We start from the raw sequence: 16,165 nt of genomic DNA on the forward strand, positions 1-16,165 counted from the left end.
TTATTGCAAGGATGAAGTTGGTGAAGTGAAGTGAAAGTTGCTCAGTTGTGTCCAACTCTTTGCAACCCCAGGGGTTTTACAGTCCATGGAATTCTCCAGGCCAGAATGCTGGAGCATGTAGCCTTCCCCTCCTCCAGGACAGTAGAAGGGAAGGTGTATGGGATACACAGCGGAGTGCTTGACTCAGTAAATATTAATAGATGTTTTTTCTCTTTTCTAAAGTAAAGGAGAACAAAATGGCAAATCAGGCTACTCTGTGTAACATGAAACACTACCTCCCTAATGGGGAAAATCTGAACTGTTCTGCAAGCAAAGCCTAAAAAGTTTAATTAATAAAAGATGTGACGTTAAACATCTAAGCTACTGTAGTTCCCATAGAATGAAATTAATCTTGCTATGAATAAGAACTTCCTTGTCCGAAGTGATTTTTAAGTAAATACAAGGTAATGTGCTTTGCAAGACGTTGCTTTATTCTGTTTCTCCTACCATGTGCAGTTCTTTCCTCCAGGGAGGCATATCTTGAAAGGCTTCCACCACAAATATTTGGTGAGGTTTCATCTTCAGTCGGGAGAAGGAAACGGCAACCCACTCCAGTGCTCTTGCCTGGAGAATCCCAGGGACGGGGGAGCCTGGTGGGCTGCCGTCTGTGGGGTCACACAGGGTCGGACACGACTGACGCGACTGAGCAGCAGCAGCGGCATCTCCAGTTGCACATCCCACTCTCGCTAGGTGATCTCCTTACCAAACCGAACCGCTCGCCTGACGTGTAGAAGAGCCAATCCACTGGCACCAGGCCGTGGTGAAGGAAAGCGAAACGGAGCAGGACTCCGTGGAGCTCGTGGGCGGGGAGGCCTTTCCAACAGATGCTAACTGGGGATGGGAGCGGATGAAGAGACAAGAGAACAGCCAAGAAGCAACAGCGCGGCCCTGGGGCAGAGCCCAGGCCCCCCGCAAGGGAGCACCGAATCTCTGGGCCCTTTTCAGAACGGAAACCCCCAAGCAACGGAAGACGTTCGCATTCCTCATCCCGGAGAAGGTCACGTCTGCTGTCCTCAAGGAGCGCACCGGGAGCCCCCCTGAGCCCAACACAGCAGTGTGGGCAGAGGGGCCTGGGGCCCGGCCGCCGGTCACTCAGAGTCCGGCCCGGCAGCGCGCACGCGGGGAGCTTAGGTGGCGAGAGTCGCTCAGCGTGTCCGACTGCACAGTCCGCGGGGTCCTGCAGGCCAGAACACTGGAGTGGGCGGCCCTTCCCTTCTCCGGGGGATCTTTCCAGCCCAGCCAGCGGACCCACGTCTCTCGCAACGCACGCGGATTCTTTACCAGCTGAGCCACCAGGGAAGCTCTTCACGTGATGCAAGATTCATGCAATGATGCGGGAAAAACGTGTGTGTCAAGGCCCGCCCGCCGCCGTGCCGACGGCCAGGAGAGCGAGGTCCCCGCGGAAACGGGGCGCGGGGCGCGGCGGAGGGGCCGGACCGCAGTCCCCCCCGCCCCCGGGGTCTCGCCCCGCCCGGGCCCGCCCGGCCGCCGGGCGCGCCTGTGCCGCCGCCCCGCCCCGCCCTGGCCCGCCCACCGAGGCCGCGCTCCTCCCGGCGGCGCGCTTTTCCCGCGCGGTTTCCCGAGTCGGGGCCCGGCTCGCGCGCCCCCCGGCCCCCGGCGGCGATGGAGAGGACCCGCGCCGAGGTGGACGCGACGCTGCAGACCGCCAAGCTGGACGCGGCCGAGCTGCTGCCCGCCGCGCACTGTCTGCGCTTCGGGCCCGCGGCCACCGGCGACGTGTGCCTGCTGGAGCTGGAGCCCGCGCTGTGCGCGCCGCTGCGCGCCGGGCGCAGGTGGGGTGCGGAGAGGGGCCGGGGGGGACACGCGAGTAGGGGGCCGGAGAAGAGACCCGGGCGCGGGGGGCGCGGAGGAGCCCGCGCTGCGCCGGGGCTGCGGGCGCAGGTGGGGTGCGGAGAGGGGCCGGGGGCAGGGCCGGGGGGGACACGCGAGTAGGGGGCCGGAGAAGAGACCCGGGCGCGGGGGGCGCGGAGAGGAGCCCGCGCTGCGCCGGGGCTGCGGGCGGGCGCGAGTCCGGAAGCGGCGTCCGCGGAAGTCGGGGGCGGTTCCAGAACCGCGCGCTCAGGCCCTGCGCCCAGCGCCTGCGCTTTACCGTGACGCCCGGTGATGCTATCAGCATTGTGAATTACAGAGTTCCTCTCGCCTTCTCCTTAGGTTTATTTTACCAAGGGTGTAGCCAGGACTTTGCGAGGAGAGGTTTAAAACTTTTTTAAAAACAGATTTGGTAATTGTGGAAGCCCCTCAAAAAAAAACAAAAACAAACAAACAAAAAAACCAACTTGCTTGGGGTCACTACTGATAATCTAAAGCTGTTTTCTAATTCTAGGTCCCCTACACATTTGCTGCAAGACCATGGGTTAAAAAACATGCAGGAGAAGTCCATTCTCTGTCTCAACTCTGTGCAGCCCCTGAACATGAGGAGTTAGGGTCCTTGTTTAACTTTCTTCTGCATTGCTCTTCCTCCCACACCTGTATTTTATTATGTAGTTGTGGCTCAGGTGGTGAAGAGTCTGCCTGCCATGCAGGAGGCCCGGGTTGGGAAGATCTCCTGAAGGAGGGCTCGGCAACCCACTCCAGTACTCTTGCCTGGAGGATCCCATGCGCAGAGCAGCCTGGTGGGCTGCAGACCATGGACTCTAAAAGGGTCGGACACAACTAGAGTGACTCACCTTCGTTATCTTGTAGGCTTCTGAAAATTGGGGGCTTCCCTGGTGGTCCACTGGCTAGGACTGCACTCCCAAGGCAGGGGACCGAGGCTCAATCCCTGATCAGGGCTGTAGATCCCACATGCTGCAGCTAAGACCTGGTGCAGTTAAATAAATAAACTTGTTTTCTTTTTAAATTATGCCGTCTTTAGGCTGTCTTTCACTTTTCTTACTTTACTTGTCGAACATTATTATAGGCTAGTCTTCAGATGCTAGCAGTGAAGGATCTCTCAGGGAACTGAGGGAGAAGCATCACTGTGGGTTTTCATCCCAGCTGAGTTGGCAGGACTTTGAGAAAAGACTTAAGGTGTGAGCACCAGCTTTGTCCAGTTATCGTTAATCTAGCTGGCAAAAACCAGAATGAAAAGGAGTGTTAAAAAGTTTTTTTTATTTTTTGGTGAGGGAAGGGGTTGTTGTTTTAAACAAAATATTTGAAAGAGATGGTGCAATGTGGACATATATGTTAAGAGTAGGTACTTGGTACTCTTGAATGCTGTTAGCACCAGGAAGCTTTAAAAAAAAAAACAAACCCTTTATTTTCACTTAAATGAAGGATTAGTTTTTTTTTTTTAATTCAGTCTTTTAGTTCGCAATTTTTATTACTTAGAAGTGAATTGGGTACAGGAGGATTAAATATAGACAAGGAAGACTGCTAGAATCAACTCCGTTTTTGTCATCTCCATTATCTTCGTCATTTATTTTTCTCCTTCCCCCTTCTCACTTTTGACCTTACCCTCTTCCCTCTTCTTGCTTTTTTCTACCTGTGATCCCTTGTCAGACATCGTTTACTCTCGTTTGTAAACATGCCCATTGCAGATTTTTCTTTCAGCACTGTGGCCTTCTTTCCTCAAGTTCCCAGTTTCTTTGCAGCGTAGGTGATGATTAGGTGGGGATGTGCTTATTTGATGGTGAGGGGTTGCTCAGGCCAAAACAGGAGGGACCGCTTGGGTGGGCATCACGGCCAGCAGCACAGTCCTCATCAGGGAGCTTATCAGTGATGCAGAAGACTGTGTCCCCTCCCAGAATTGCATTCTGACCTGCTTTTTAAGAGGGCTCCCTAACATGCATCCTCATAAGTGTGAAAAGTATTGCTTTAGTGATTTTAGAACGCTGTGACATCTTGACTGCAGGTTACGGGTACTCTTCCCAGCGGTTTACACAAAGAAGCCATGTGGTAACACTTGGCCTCTTTGGATTTGGCCTTTTTTTTTTTTGCCTGTATGGAGTTATTTTTCCTTAGTGAGTCAATTGGCCCAGTCCTTACCATGTGGAGCCCATCGTTGGGGATGGGGGTGGGGTGCCCTGTGAGAGGAGGGGCCAGACGTCGCCTCAAGACTCCATTTTAAATTATGGAAACCTAGAGGGTTTTGGAACTGTGTGTAATGAGGCTGGCCATTAGTGTCTCAATAAGTCATGTATTTTTTTTCCCCCATTTTCCTGCAGTCTAGTGATTCGTGGTGATAAGGATGAGCAGGCTGTTCTGTGCAGTGAAGACAAAACGTATGATTTGAAAGTAGCAGACACTTCCAATATGTTGCTTTTTATTCCTGGTTGTAAAATTCCAGAGCAGCTGAAGATGGAAGAAACACACTGTAACATTATTCACACTGAGGTACTGTCTTCTATTTCCTGACTTATTTGAAAAAGACAACATGCTTTTAATTGAAAACTCAGGGTGTGGGACTTCCCTGGTGGTCCCAGGGTTAAGACTGTGCTCCCAATGCAGGTGGGTTCGGTTCCTGCTTCAGGAACTAAGATCTCCCATGCAATGAGGCCAAAAAAAAGAAAAAAAACTGGAGGTGTGAAATGTATAATCACAGAGAATCTGAAAATTTCTCTGATGAAATTGGAAATTTCTCAGCATTATTTTTGTTTAGAGTCATGCAAAGTTGTCTTTATTTCCCAATGTGATGTTTAAGTCCCAGATAAGCTGACCATTTTCTGTAATATAGAAAATTTACTATTAGGTGACTCATTCTAGAAGTTTCACCTATTTTCAGGGAGTTTTGCTGTGGATAGGTTTTGAAAGGTGATTCCCTCAAACTATAGCTAGTGCATTAGGTGACGTAGGGAAATGAAAAAATATGTTTTTGAAGGAAGTGTGTTTCTCACCTTTGAAGTTGGTTTAGTTCTTCACTGTCCATGGCCATGTATAACAAATTCTTAATTACTTTGGAGACTACTGATGGCAAATACCAAACACAAGTTTCTATCCTGGCTAGATAGTTACACATATTATACTCAAAGCACCTTAATTCTGTTAGATTAGCTTCAAACCAACTACTTCCTAAAAATAGAATTGGAATAGAAATAAGGGAAAATACTGGGACACTTGGGTGGTTCATATGATATTGCTAGAACAGAGGAACTGCCAGTAAATATCGTACTTTGGTTTCTGTAGACTTATGTCTTTGATTGTAATGAGCTATAAATTTTGTTCATCCTTTTGGAAAAGATGTTATTTTTACCTGTCTTGTGGGTGTTTTGGAGAAGGTAGAAACATCCGTGAGTACCTTTGAGCTCTTCTTACCGGAGTTCTGTGTTCTGGGACCAAGTAAAACTTAACAGAGATCTGCTAGCCAGAGTTTCAGAATCTTTGGTTGCACTTCAGCTTAAAAAGGCTCGGTAAGGAATGCACCTGAGCAGAGCAGACTGGCGTTGATAAATGGCAGTGGGTACCCAGGCTCGGGGGTGACAGGGAATGGGGGTCTGTGACAGATTGGGGTGCACAGGCCTCAGGCAGGTAGGTTGGTGCTTCTTGGCCTTGTGGGAAAGCCGCCCAGCATTGCCAGACCTGATTTCTTTTGTCCAAGTGAAGCTTAAAATTTAGGTTTTAAGGGGCAAAACCTCCTTATTTTTTAATGTTGGCAGCTAATTAAAAGTCCATACTAAACTTCCTTTTCTCCCTCAACACGAAGGCGCACACCAACATCTGTGTGCTGGGCCCAGCGGGCAGGGTGCCTCTTCGTGAACTGTGTGCGAGCTCAGTGGCCTTTCTGTGTTGGTCCTTGAGCTTTGCTCAGACCCCGCGGCATCTCCGCCAGGCTCTGGACCTTGTCTGTCAGTCACGGCTTCTGGGTTGAGAGTGGATGCGTCCCCTGCCCTTCCGTCTTAGAGCTACCGTGGATCCCAGAGAGAATCCATTTCAGCCTTTTTCCATTTCTTTCATGTGAAACAATTATTGAGCACCTACTACATGCTGATGTTGATTGGGCAAATCCTGGAGATTGAAGAGAAGGATAACAGCAATTTATCTGTTCTTTAGCCATTATCACTTGATTTGAGTGACAGGCCTCTCACTGTTTCTCAAGTCCAGTAAGGAATTAGTTGCTGTTCTACCTAGTGGAAGCTCTTGCATTGAATAGAAGCCTTTCTTTTGTAACATCTGCTTAGTTTTAGCATCATGAGCAATACAAAGCAAGAGTGCCCCCTCTTCACTTTAATATCTATGCATAATTTGAAGACTATGATAAAGTCTCTTCTTTACTTTCTGTTTTTCAGCCTAAATATATTCTTTCTCTGTTGTTTCCACCTGGTTTGCAGAATTGGCACCTTCCTGGTCATTCTTTTCTGGGCACACTCTTAGGTTTGCAGAATACACTTGAGATGTGGAAGGCAGGAGGAGGGGGTGACAGGAATAGATGGTTGGATGGCATCACCAACTCAATGGACATGCATCTGAGCAGACTTTGGGAGATCATGAAGGACAGGGAAGCCTGGTGTGCTGCAGTCCATGAGGTTGCAAAGAGTCGGGCGTGACTTGGCCACTGAACAACAACGACAATGGAAGCTTAATTATCCATTCTCATTATGTTGGCAGTGTCTTCTTGATTGAGTTTTAAACAGGTGTGACCAGCAGATGTGTAGCCATGTCAAGCACACGGCTGGATGAGCACCTTCTTGGCAGAAAGCAGAATGACTTGGCTCTCTTTTCTTGCTTTTAATGGAGGATAGATGTGTTGGATGAAATTTTGTATGAAATTTTCTTTTAGGATGGCCCCTAAAAGATTATGATGTATTTGTAATCTCTAGATCTTTGGTTTTACTAACAATTACTGGGAATTAAGAAGATGTAGACCTAAACTAAAGAAGCTAAAGAAACTTTTGATGGAAAATACCTATGAAGGACCTGACAGTGAAAAAGAAAAGGATTCCAGTCACTTAAAAGTAAGACTGTTATTTTCATTTTTTTAATTGGAATTTTAAAAATAGAGCTCTAGTGACATTGTTTAATGGTGAAATTCTTTTTAAAGTTCATAATTACAAAAATTTCACACATACCCCAAAGCAGAAAGACTGATAAGTTGACTCTGTTGACCATTTATCAATATTTTGTCAATCTCATTTCTTCTGTCCCCTACCACCTTCCACCATATTTGTACTAGTTCAGCTGATTGACTTTTTTTCTTTGTCATTGGCCTTATTGAGATCTGATTAATATACCAAGCAATTTGCTTATTTTAAAGTGTGTAATTCAACAGCTTTTAGTGCTTTCCCAGAGCTGTGCGATCATAAACTTGATGAAGCTTAGAATATTTTTATCACCCCTCCAAGGAAACTCTACCCCTTAGCTGTTCCCTCAGTCCCGCCTTTCTCTCTCTCTCTCTCTCTCTCCCCTCAGCCCTGACCCCTCAGTCCTGCCTCTCTCTCTCTCCCCTCAGTCCTGCCTTTCTTTCTCTCCTCAGCCCTGACCCCTCAGTCCCGCCTTTCTCTCTCTCTCCCCTCAGCCCTGACCCCTCAGTCCCGCCTCTCTCTCTCTCTCTCTCTCTCTCCCTCTCTCTCCCTCTCCCCCCCCCAGCCCTGACCTCTCAGTCCTCAGTCCCACCTTTCTCTCTCTCTCCCCTCAGCCCTGACCCTCAGTCCCGCCTTTCTCTCTCTCTCCCCTCAGCCCTGACCTCTCAGTCCCGCCTTTCTCTCCTCTCTCTCTCTCTCTCCCCTCAGCCCTGACCCCTCAGTCCTGCCTCTCTCTCTCTCCCCTCAGTCCTGCCTTTCTTTCTCTCCTCAGCCCTGACCCCTCAGTCCCGCCTCTCTCTCTCTCTCTCTCTCTCTCTCTCTCTCTCTCTCTCTCTCTCTCCCCTCAGCCCTGACCCTCAGTCCCGCCTTTCTCTCTCTCTCTCTCTTTCTCTCTCTCTCTCTCTCTTTCCCCTCAGCCCTGACCTCTCAGTCCCGCCTTTCTCTCCTCTCTCTCTCCCACCTCAGCCCTAGGCAGCCAGTAATCTACATTCTGTCTCTTGACTTCCTTCTTCTGAGCATTTTGTATGAATAGAATCAGGTAAGTGGCCTTTTCTGGCAGGCGTCTTTAACCTAGCATGCTGTCTTCAAGGTTCATCCATTACTTTTCATTGCTTAATAATACCCCATCTTATGGATATACCATATTTTATGCATCCATTCATCAGTTGATGAACATTTGGGTAGTTTCTGCTTTTTGATTGTTGTTGATTACTTGCTTATTAGGAGTAACACTGCTGTGAACATTCACGTTCAAGTGTCTAGTGAACCTATGTTTTAATTTTTCTTGGATTTGTATAGACACACACACTAAAGAGTGAAATTGATGGGTCCTGTGGTCACTCTCTGTGGGCTTTATATAGAATGTTTATACAGAAACTCCTTTGCCAATTTTCAGGTGGATTACTTTATTTTTAAATTGTTGGAGAGCTTTTTATGTAATCTAAACACAAGCTCTTTTGACAGATAAAATTTGCAAATATTTTCTTCTATTTTATGAGTTATTGTTTCACTTCCTTGACTTTTTATAAAAAAAATTGTAAATGTACAGAGATTTTCATTTTGATGAAGTCCACATAATGTGTTTACATTTTATTGCTTGTGTTTTCAGCATCATATCTAGAACAATCGCCACATTCAACATCACAAAGATTTGCTGTTTTCTTCTAAGATATTCTCTGATTTTGTCTAGTTATCATTACATATTAACTAAAGAAATTAAGCTATAAATATTGCCTTATCTGTCCTATGTATTTATTCCCTCAAAATTCAATGTTTGAAAAAAATTCTTTGCCCTAAAATGCGTTTTTTTTTTGTTTGTTTGTTTGTTTCAGTATACGACTGAAGATTTGCTTGATCAAATTCAGGCAAGTGAGGAAGAAATAATGACCCAGTTACGAGTTCTCAATGCCTGTGAAATTGGAGGTAGCGTTGCTTTCTGTTACCAACAGTGGTGGAGTTGGGTATAATATGAGAGGGGTTTTGTACATCTCCCTGTGTTTACCGCTGTTGCATGCTGTTTATTTAGTCCTCTTCTGGCCTCAGAGATGACGATATTTGTGTTCTGGGGTGTGGGGCAGAGACTCCATGTGATCACCTTTAACAAGGATGTCAGTCTCTGACCAGTGACTTTATTCGCTCCTTACAGGCCTTTTCCTTTGGACTAAGTGGTAATGGAAGAGCCACGTTTGATCAGGAAAGGTCTTAGATATCAGGTCGTCTGTGCCCTTCCTTGTCTTTACTAGGTGAGGAAACCAAGGCCTGGGAAGGGAAACAGACTTGTCCAGGGCTCCATGTCGAGATAGTGGCAGGATGAGGCATCAAACCAGGTACTTGAACTCCTGGTTCAGAATTAACTCATTGTATTTCCAAACTGCTTGGAAGATACATTTAGTCTTGTGATCACTCAACATGCTTTTGCATAAGTGTGAAGTAGTTTATACAATAAACCTGTGTAAAAGCAGTAGCGGCAAGAGATTGATGGAGTAGCCCCGCAGAATCTTCTGCAACGTTCTGACTTTCTTCTGGTCCGGAGTGGTGGAGTGGGAGCCCCCCCAGCCCTCCCCTCCCCACGCCCCACGTCTGGGCCTGCTTTCATACTTGAGGAGATGTTTGTGTGCGTTTCTCACCCCTCTCAAACTTGCCCAGCAAAGCAGCTTAATGCTGCACCCATGTGTTAGGAAGGAGGAAATTGGATTTGTTTGGTGGATGTGCTTTTCAATTGACTCACAATCTTCCAAGTGAGATTAGCGTCTGTGGCCAATCCTGCTGAGTAAAACAGCTGCACGTGACTTTAGAACTAACTGGAAGCACTTAGTTCTTTGTTGTGGTTCCCTGAGTTTTAATTGTGGATGCCTGCTTCTAATTACTATAGTATAGGGATTCCATGAATATTAAGGTTAAGAATAGAAAAATGGATTTAATGCAGCCCTCTGCATTTTTTGTTTATGCATGGGAATGGATAGTATTTTGGTGTGTGCATGGGGTGGTGGGATGCATAGATTTGTTTCCTAGTTTTCTTTTTCAATTTTGCTTCGGAGCAAGCACATTTCAAAGAGACAAAGCAAAACTTTGGAATTTTGCTTTTGTTAAAAATATCGTGTTTTAGCATGGAATGTTCCATGTTTATTCGGAATAAGAGTAGGAGCATTCTCCCTTGGGAATGACGGGTGTGCACTTGATTCGTTTCCCCAGGGGTGTAGGCAGTACCTTCGGTCAAGGTGGCATTTCGTCATCTTTCATAGGAATTGGGAAATAAATCTGGACACCCAGCCTCTGTTTTGCTGCTGGTCCACATCGTACCTGAGTCTGTTATCTCGTGAATGAACTAGACTTCCTTTTTAAAAATATACTTGTTCTTCCGTTTGGCTGCCTGGCGTCTTCGTTGCTTGCGGCGTGTGGGTCTTCACTGCCTGTTCACGGGATCCTTCGCCGTGGGGCAGATTTTCCAGCTGCGCTGCTCGGCTTCGGCAGCCGGCCCACACAGGCTCTCCCTGGCCTGCAGGCTGAGTTGCTTCTCGGCGTTCGGGATCTTAGTTCCCCGACCAGTGATCCAGCCCACGTCCCCTGCATTGCGCGGCATATTCCTGACAACTGGCCCACCAGGGAAGTCCTTGAACGGGGCTTCTTCATGAGCACGAGACCGCCTCCCCAAGTGGCTGGCGGGAGGGTGCAACCATGCCGGTGCACGGCTGCGGGGGTCACCGTGTGGAAGATCCGGCCGAGACCGGGGGGTCACCGTGTGGAAGATCCGGCCGAGACCGGGGGGTCACCGTGTGGAAGATCCGGCCGAGACCGGGGGGTCACCGTGTGGAAGATCCGGCCGAGACCGGGGGGTCACCGTGTGGAAGATCCCGCCGAGACCGTCAGCCCATTTCTGGGACCTTCGAAGAAAATGGCCGTACCAGCTGCCGGTTTCCCCATTTCCATTTAGATTAAAGCACTTGAAAAAAAAGTCAAAATGTTGGTCATGTGGAAAGTACCCTTTAAAAATCACCTGACCTCCCCTGACAGAGTTTGCAAAGATTGGGAGAAAAGCCGAAACAGAAGCATTGTTTATAAAGAAAGCCAAGATTTACCATGTCTCTTTTTTGCAGTGGGCAAGAGTATACTGCCACTGTATCAGTCTTATCAGTCAGTTCATTTGTTTAAGTATGTTTAAATTAAAATGAATGTTCTTTGGTAATTGTAACTTTGGGAATTTATAGGTTATTGGAGGATTCTGGAATTTGATTATGAGATGAAACTTCTGAATCATATAACTCAGCTTGTGGATTCCGAATCTTGGTCTTTTAGCAAAGTTCCTTTGAATACATGCCTTCAGGAACTTGGACCATTGGAGCCAGAGTAAGTATTTATTCCCCATCCTTCCAGATTTTCTTAAAGGGAAAGAAAATTATTATCCAGGGTAGGACTAAACCCAGGGCATGAACTCTTTATATATTAATATCGCATAGAAATCTAAAAAATATACAACTAAAACGGACTTGGGAATTTGGGTCACTGGAGTGAATAAATGTGTCACTTTTCTTCCTGCCATTAAAAATATAAATAAATAATTATATATATTATTTTATAATAAATGTGTGCTCACATGACTTGTATAAAAGTATTTAACATGGGGCCTGGCACATCGTAGCTTTCCAGTGTATTTTAGTTTTTATTTTTTGAAGTTTCTTGGCTGTACCACTTAGTATGTCGGATCTTACTTTCCTGACAAGGAATCAAACCTGTGCTCCAGGGAAGTCCCAGTATTTCAGATTTATATCTTAGTTTATAGTTAGCAATAGTGTTTGAAAGTTAATGCATAAAATTGTGAAAACTTTTCAAATAAGCGTTTAAAATTTTTCAGGGAAATGATTGAACACTGTCTTAAATGTTATGGAAAGAAATACACAGAGGAAGGTGAGATTGGGAGAGTATTTTAATGGGTGTTTTAACTTGGTGTGTGAAACTTGGCATGCCTTTTGACGTGTCTTCCTGTTAAAACTCGGATCTCCACGGGGGGCTGGGAGATGAGTTGTGTGTGATTCCTTCTGGGAATTTGCAACGAGGGAAAGGGGACGGTGGTTCAGCTCAGAAGACAGTGTGACGCCATCTGCTGCCCTGTCCTTAGGTGAAGTTTATTTTGAACTGAGTGCAGATAAGATATGCAGAGCTACAGCACAGATGCTACTTCAGAACGCAGTGAAATTCAATCTCGCCGAGTTTCACGAAGTATGGCAACAGAGTGTTCCCGAAGGAATGACGACCAGGCTGGATCAGCTGAAGGTAGGGGGCGACGTGACTCCCTCCATGACTCCGCAGGTTACGAGGTGAAAGGGAGCCTGTGTTGGAACCGAATTTGGAGACAGTTTATTTCCCTACCTTAGGAGTGCACTCCACATTCAATCCATCACAAAAATCCTTTAAAAAAACAAAGCAAAAACCCAACAAACCCCACTTAATTGAAGTATAATTTACATATCACAGTCCGCCCGTTTGTAAAGGATTTGTAGTAAATTTAATGAGTTTCCAGTCACCACAGTCTAGTTTTAGAACATTTGTCACCTCAGTAAGATCTTTTGGGCCCATTTACAGTTAGGTTGATGCCTAGGTTTCCCTTGTGACTAGGTTTCCCTTGGGCTTCCCCCGTGGCTCAGCTGGTAAAGAATCCGCCTGCAATGCGGGAGACCTGGGTTCAGTCCCTGGGTCGGGAAGATCCCCTGGAGGAGGGAACGGCAACCCACTCCAGTATTCTGGCCTGGAGAATTCCGTGGACTGTATAGTCCATGGCGTCGCAGTCGGACACGACTGGAACTTTCACTTCCTAGGCTTCCTGGGATAGTGGAACTTAGAGCAGGTTTGGGCAGCAGGCACAATGAGTTCGTATGTAAGTTCAGCTGAAGAGGTCTGGTGCTTGGATGAAGGATTTGAGGTGGAGTTCAAATATTACAGTCATTAGCAAGTGAGTGAGTGGGGGATGGAGTCACAGGTTTAGAGGCGGTTACCCAGGGTAGTGCCAGTGAAACAGTTAGAGGGGTGGTGTGGGGGCCCAGGGAATTAAAACATCAGGTCAGGAGAAACGGTATGAAATCGGGATGCAGGCTTAAAGAGGAAGAGGCGATCAATACTAGTGAAGTAAAGGGGGCTAGTGAGAGGGATCCAATAACGTGCCCATGGGCTTGGCAGTGACAGCTCACAGTGAGCTTTAGAACTAGAGCCTTTTCACTAGGCTGGTGGTGGGATAAGTCAGATTCTAGAAGGGAAGGGAAGTCACTGCTCAGAGGTGCTCTCTTTATGAAAAAGGTAAGCTGCTCAGTTTCACGATGCTGAGGTTTTAAATACCTCGGGCTAAGCTCAACATAAGGTAAAAGAATGAGTCATTTTTTTTTTTTTAGCATTAGACCATTACTTGAGCTCTCCTTTTTCTCATTTCTTACAGGGTTTGGCCTTGGTGGATAGACAGTCAAGACCGGAAATCATATTTCTGTTGAAAGCAGAAGACTTACCTGAGGGGGATCAGGAACGTTTCAATAGTCTGTTCTCTCTGAGAGAGAAGTGGACAGAAGAAGATATTGCTCCATATATTCAGTAAGTAATTCATGACAGATGGATTTTGAGGATTGTTCTTTTTCTAACAGGTAGCTAGGGTTTCAGTTTTGTTTTGTTTTGAGTCTTCCCTGATGACTGCTTCCTTCCCAGCTTTCTCAAGGTCTGGCTGGCCCTTCTCTTGTCATTCCGCCTGAGTACTGATCTGGTTGGCAGGGTGTGTCCTCTCTCTTCCTTGCTGCTGTGTCTAGAATCACTTCTCTGCTCTTCTTGCACACTGCAGTCTCAGAGGGTCAGTCTGCTCTGATCCCTCTGTGACTGTAAGGCAAGCATTCCTCTGATGGCCACCTTCTTTCTTTCCTGCTGCCTTAATTTAAAACATTTTGGGAAAAGTCAGAATTCCTAAGAAGTTCACCCTGAAGTCACTGCTTGCCAGACTGACCCAAAATCCACTAACAAACTCTACCACTTCCTCACTGGGCCTCTTGGGGCCTCTCTCTTCTCTTTACCCAGCCTCAGTTTGCTTATATCTAACATGGGGTTAAATAATACGTGACTCATACTCTTACCATGAAGGTTGGCGATAATATATACGTGTAATATATCTAGTTCAGTTATGGCTTAGTAACCTCTCTTTACACCTCTCTCTCCCACAAATACATACCCTTATGTTTGTTGGAAAGGTGAACTTAGGGGAGAAAGATATAAAGAAGTAGTGCTGTGAATATCATGTTATGTTCCCTAGACTATTTGTGATGTTCATTTTTTTTGTTTTATTTTGTTCATTAATTTTTTTATCGTTCCCACAGAGATTTGTGTGGAGAGAAGCTAACCATTGGTGCACTACTCACAAAATATGCTCGATCTTCAATGCAAAATGGTGTCAAAGTTTATAACTCAAGAAGACCCATTTCTTAAAAAGAACAACAGTTTTTTCTTTGGGACTAAAGTTGCTGGATATAAGAAAGCGTTTTTTTATGTATTTGTATAGCAGACTTTGAAAAACCTAATGCTTTGAGGCCTTTTCACCTCATCTTAAGTATTTTAAAACTACTGGTCTTTTTTCTTAAAGGTGATAGGATATTTTATGTCTTTCAGGACATGTGTGTTTCATGTACACAGTATAAACAAGGACAAAAGTGTTACTTTCTACATTTAGTATATCTTGGCAGTCTATATGAGTTCATTTATAGAGTAACAGGTTTGGTTTTTTATATTGAAAATTGCATTTCTTTAATTAGGATTTGACATTCTAGTCATTAATAAATTTGAAAGTTTTCAGAGAACTAAATACGAATAGTTTCCTAGAAGAGAATTATTTATTTACTTAAATACCATTTCCCAAGTGAGTTCCGCTCTACTTTTGACCTTCCACCAAAATAGGAAATCACATGCTGCTGTCAGTTATTTAATGTGGTTGTTTGTATTGATGCTAATGGTTCCTGTTCCCCTGGCTGCCGTAGATGTGATCTCAGAAAGACAGCAATGAGTGGTCCCGAGAGATCTTAGTTCCCTGCCCCGGGAATCAAATTCGGGCAGCCCGAATAAAATACCGAGAGTCCAAGCTGCTAGTCCACCAGGGGCTAGAAAGTGAAATGGAAAGTGTTAGTCGTTTAGTAGTATCCGACTCTGCGAACCCACGGACTGGAGCCCCTCCAGGCTCCTCAGTGCATGGGACCCTCCAGGCAAGAACACTGGAGTGGGTTGCCATTCCATCTCTAGGGGATCTTCCCACCCCAGGGACTGAACTCAGGTCGCTGGCATTGCAAGCAGATTCTTCACTGTTTGAGCCTCGGGGGAGGCACCAGGGGCCAGAGGCAAGAAGTGAAGTGCCCCTGGCTGTGGCCTCTGAAAACAAAAATGTTTTGAGGCAAAAACTAAATACGGGTACAAAGTTTATTTTCAGAGATACAGCATAACAAGTGGGGGAGCACAGAGACAAACAGTTTAAGACAGAGGAAGGCAGAAATACACACAGAAAGAAAGGGTGTGGCCGTCCTCCCTAATGGGCAGGATCGCCGCAGCAAAGGTACCTAAATCACTTCTATAGGACAGTTCTTCCCGGTCTTTGTTTTCCTCTGGCCCATCTTCTTTCCCCACATCCAATCTGTTCTCCTGAGATGAGGTGCTCTAAGGTCCAAGCGCAACTTTTTGCTAAAGATGGATTGCACCACAGAGACTAGTGGAGTATCACTGCCCTGCCGCCCGTTTTTACCTCCAAGGAGCCTCTTTGCACCTGTGCAGTCAGGAAGTTTCCTTGATCTCAGGAAAGGTTGTCTTATCTCTATTCCAGCAGAGCTCAGCTTCTGCAACTAGCTTTGTCCTTGGAGTGTGGGGAAGACAAAGCTTGAGTTTTTCTATACTTGACAGACACCAGCTGCCCAGCCCAGGGGCCTGTCTACCTCCTACCTCAGATACGCTTTTTGGGATGAAAGTCCGTACTACTTCACTGCTTATTTGCCTCCCATTCTTTCCTTAACCCAGTGACCTCTTTTTAACCCAATTGCATCTATCTTGCTAAATATTCTCCATCTTCCATGCAAAATGGTATTAAAAAGGTTGTAATTCAAGAAGACCCTTTCAATACTAATCCCCTGTGAAGAATACTAACAGTACTTTATAATCCTATAATGAAGGATACT

At 46.0% G+C, this 16,165-nt stretch overlaps 1 protein-coding gene across 1 annotated transcript; it reads left to right on the top strand.

Moving 5' to 3' along the window:
* Nucleotides 1-1,574: 1,574 nt before the first annotated feature.
* DSCC1 (DNA replication and sister chromatid cohesion 1) lies at nucleotides 1,575-14,814 on the top strand. The gene is made up of 9 exons (XM_065902839.1): nucleotides 1,575-1,832; nucleotides 4,206-4,374; nucleotides 6,795-6,929; nucleotides 8,828-8,918; nucleotides 11,201-11,339; nucleotides 11,845-11,897; nucleotides 12,109-12,263; nucleotides 13,417-13,565; nucleotides 14,333-14,814. Exons 1-9 carry the CDS (start codon nucleotides 1,663-1,665, stop codon nucleotides 14,439-14,441), a joined length of 1,170 nt encoding a protein of 389 aa, XP_065758911.1. The 5' UTR covers nucleotides 1,575-1,662; the 3' UTR covers nucleotides 14,442-14,814.
* The last annotated feature ends 1,351 nt before the right edge of the window (nucleotides 14,815-16,165 follow it).

Source organism: Muntiacus reevesi, chromosome 12, assembly GCF_963930625.1.
Source record: "Muntiacus reevesi chromosome 12, mMunRee1.1, whole genome shotgun sequence".
NCBI lineage: Eukaryota > Metazoa > Chordata > Mammalia > Artiodactyla > Cervidae > Muntiacus > Muntiacus reevesi.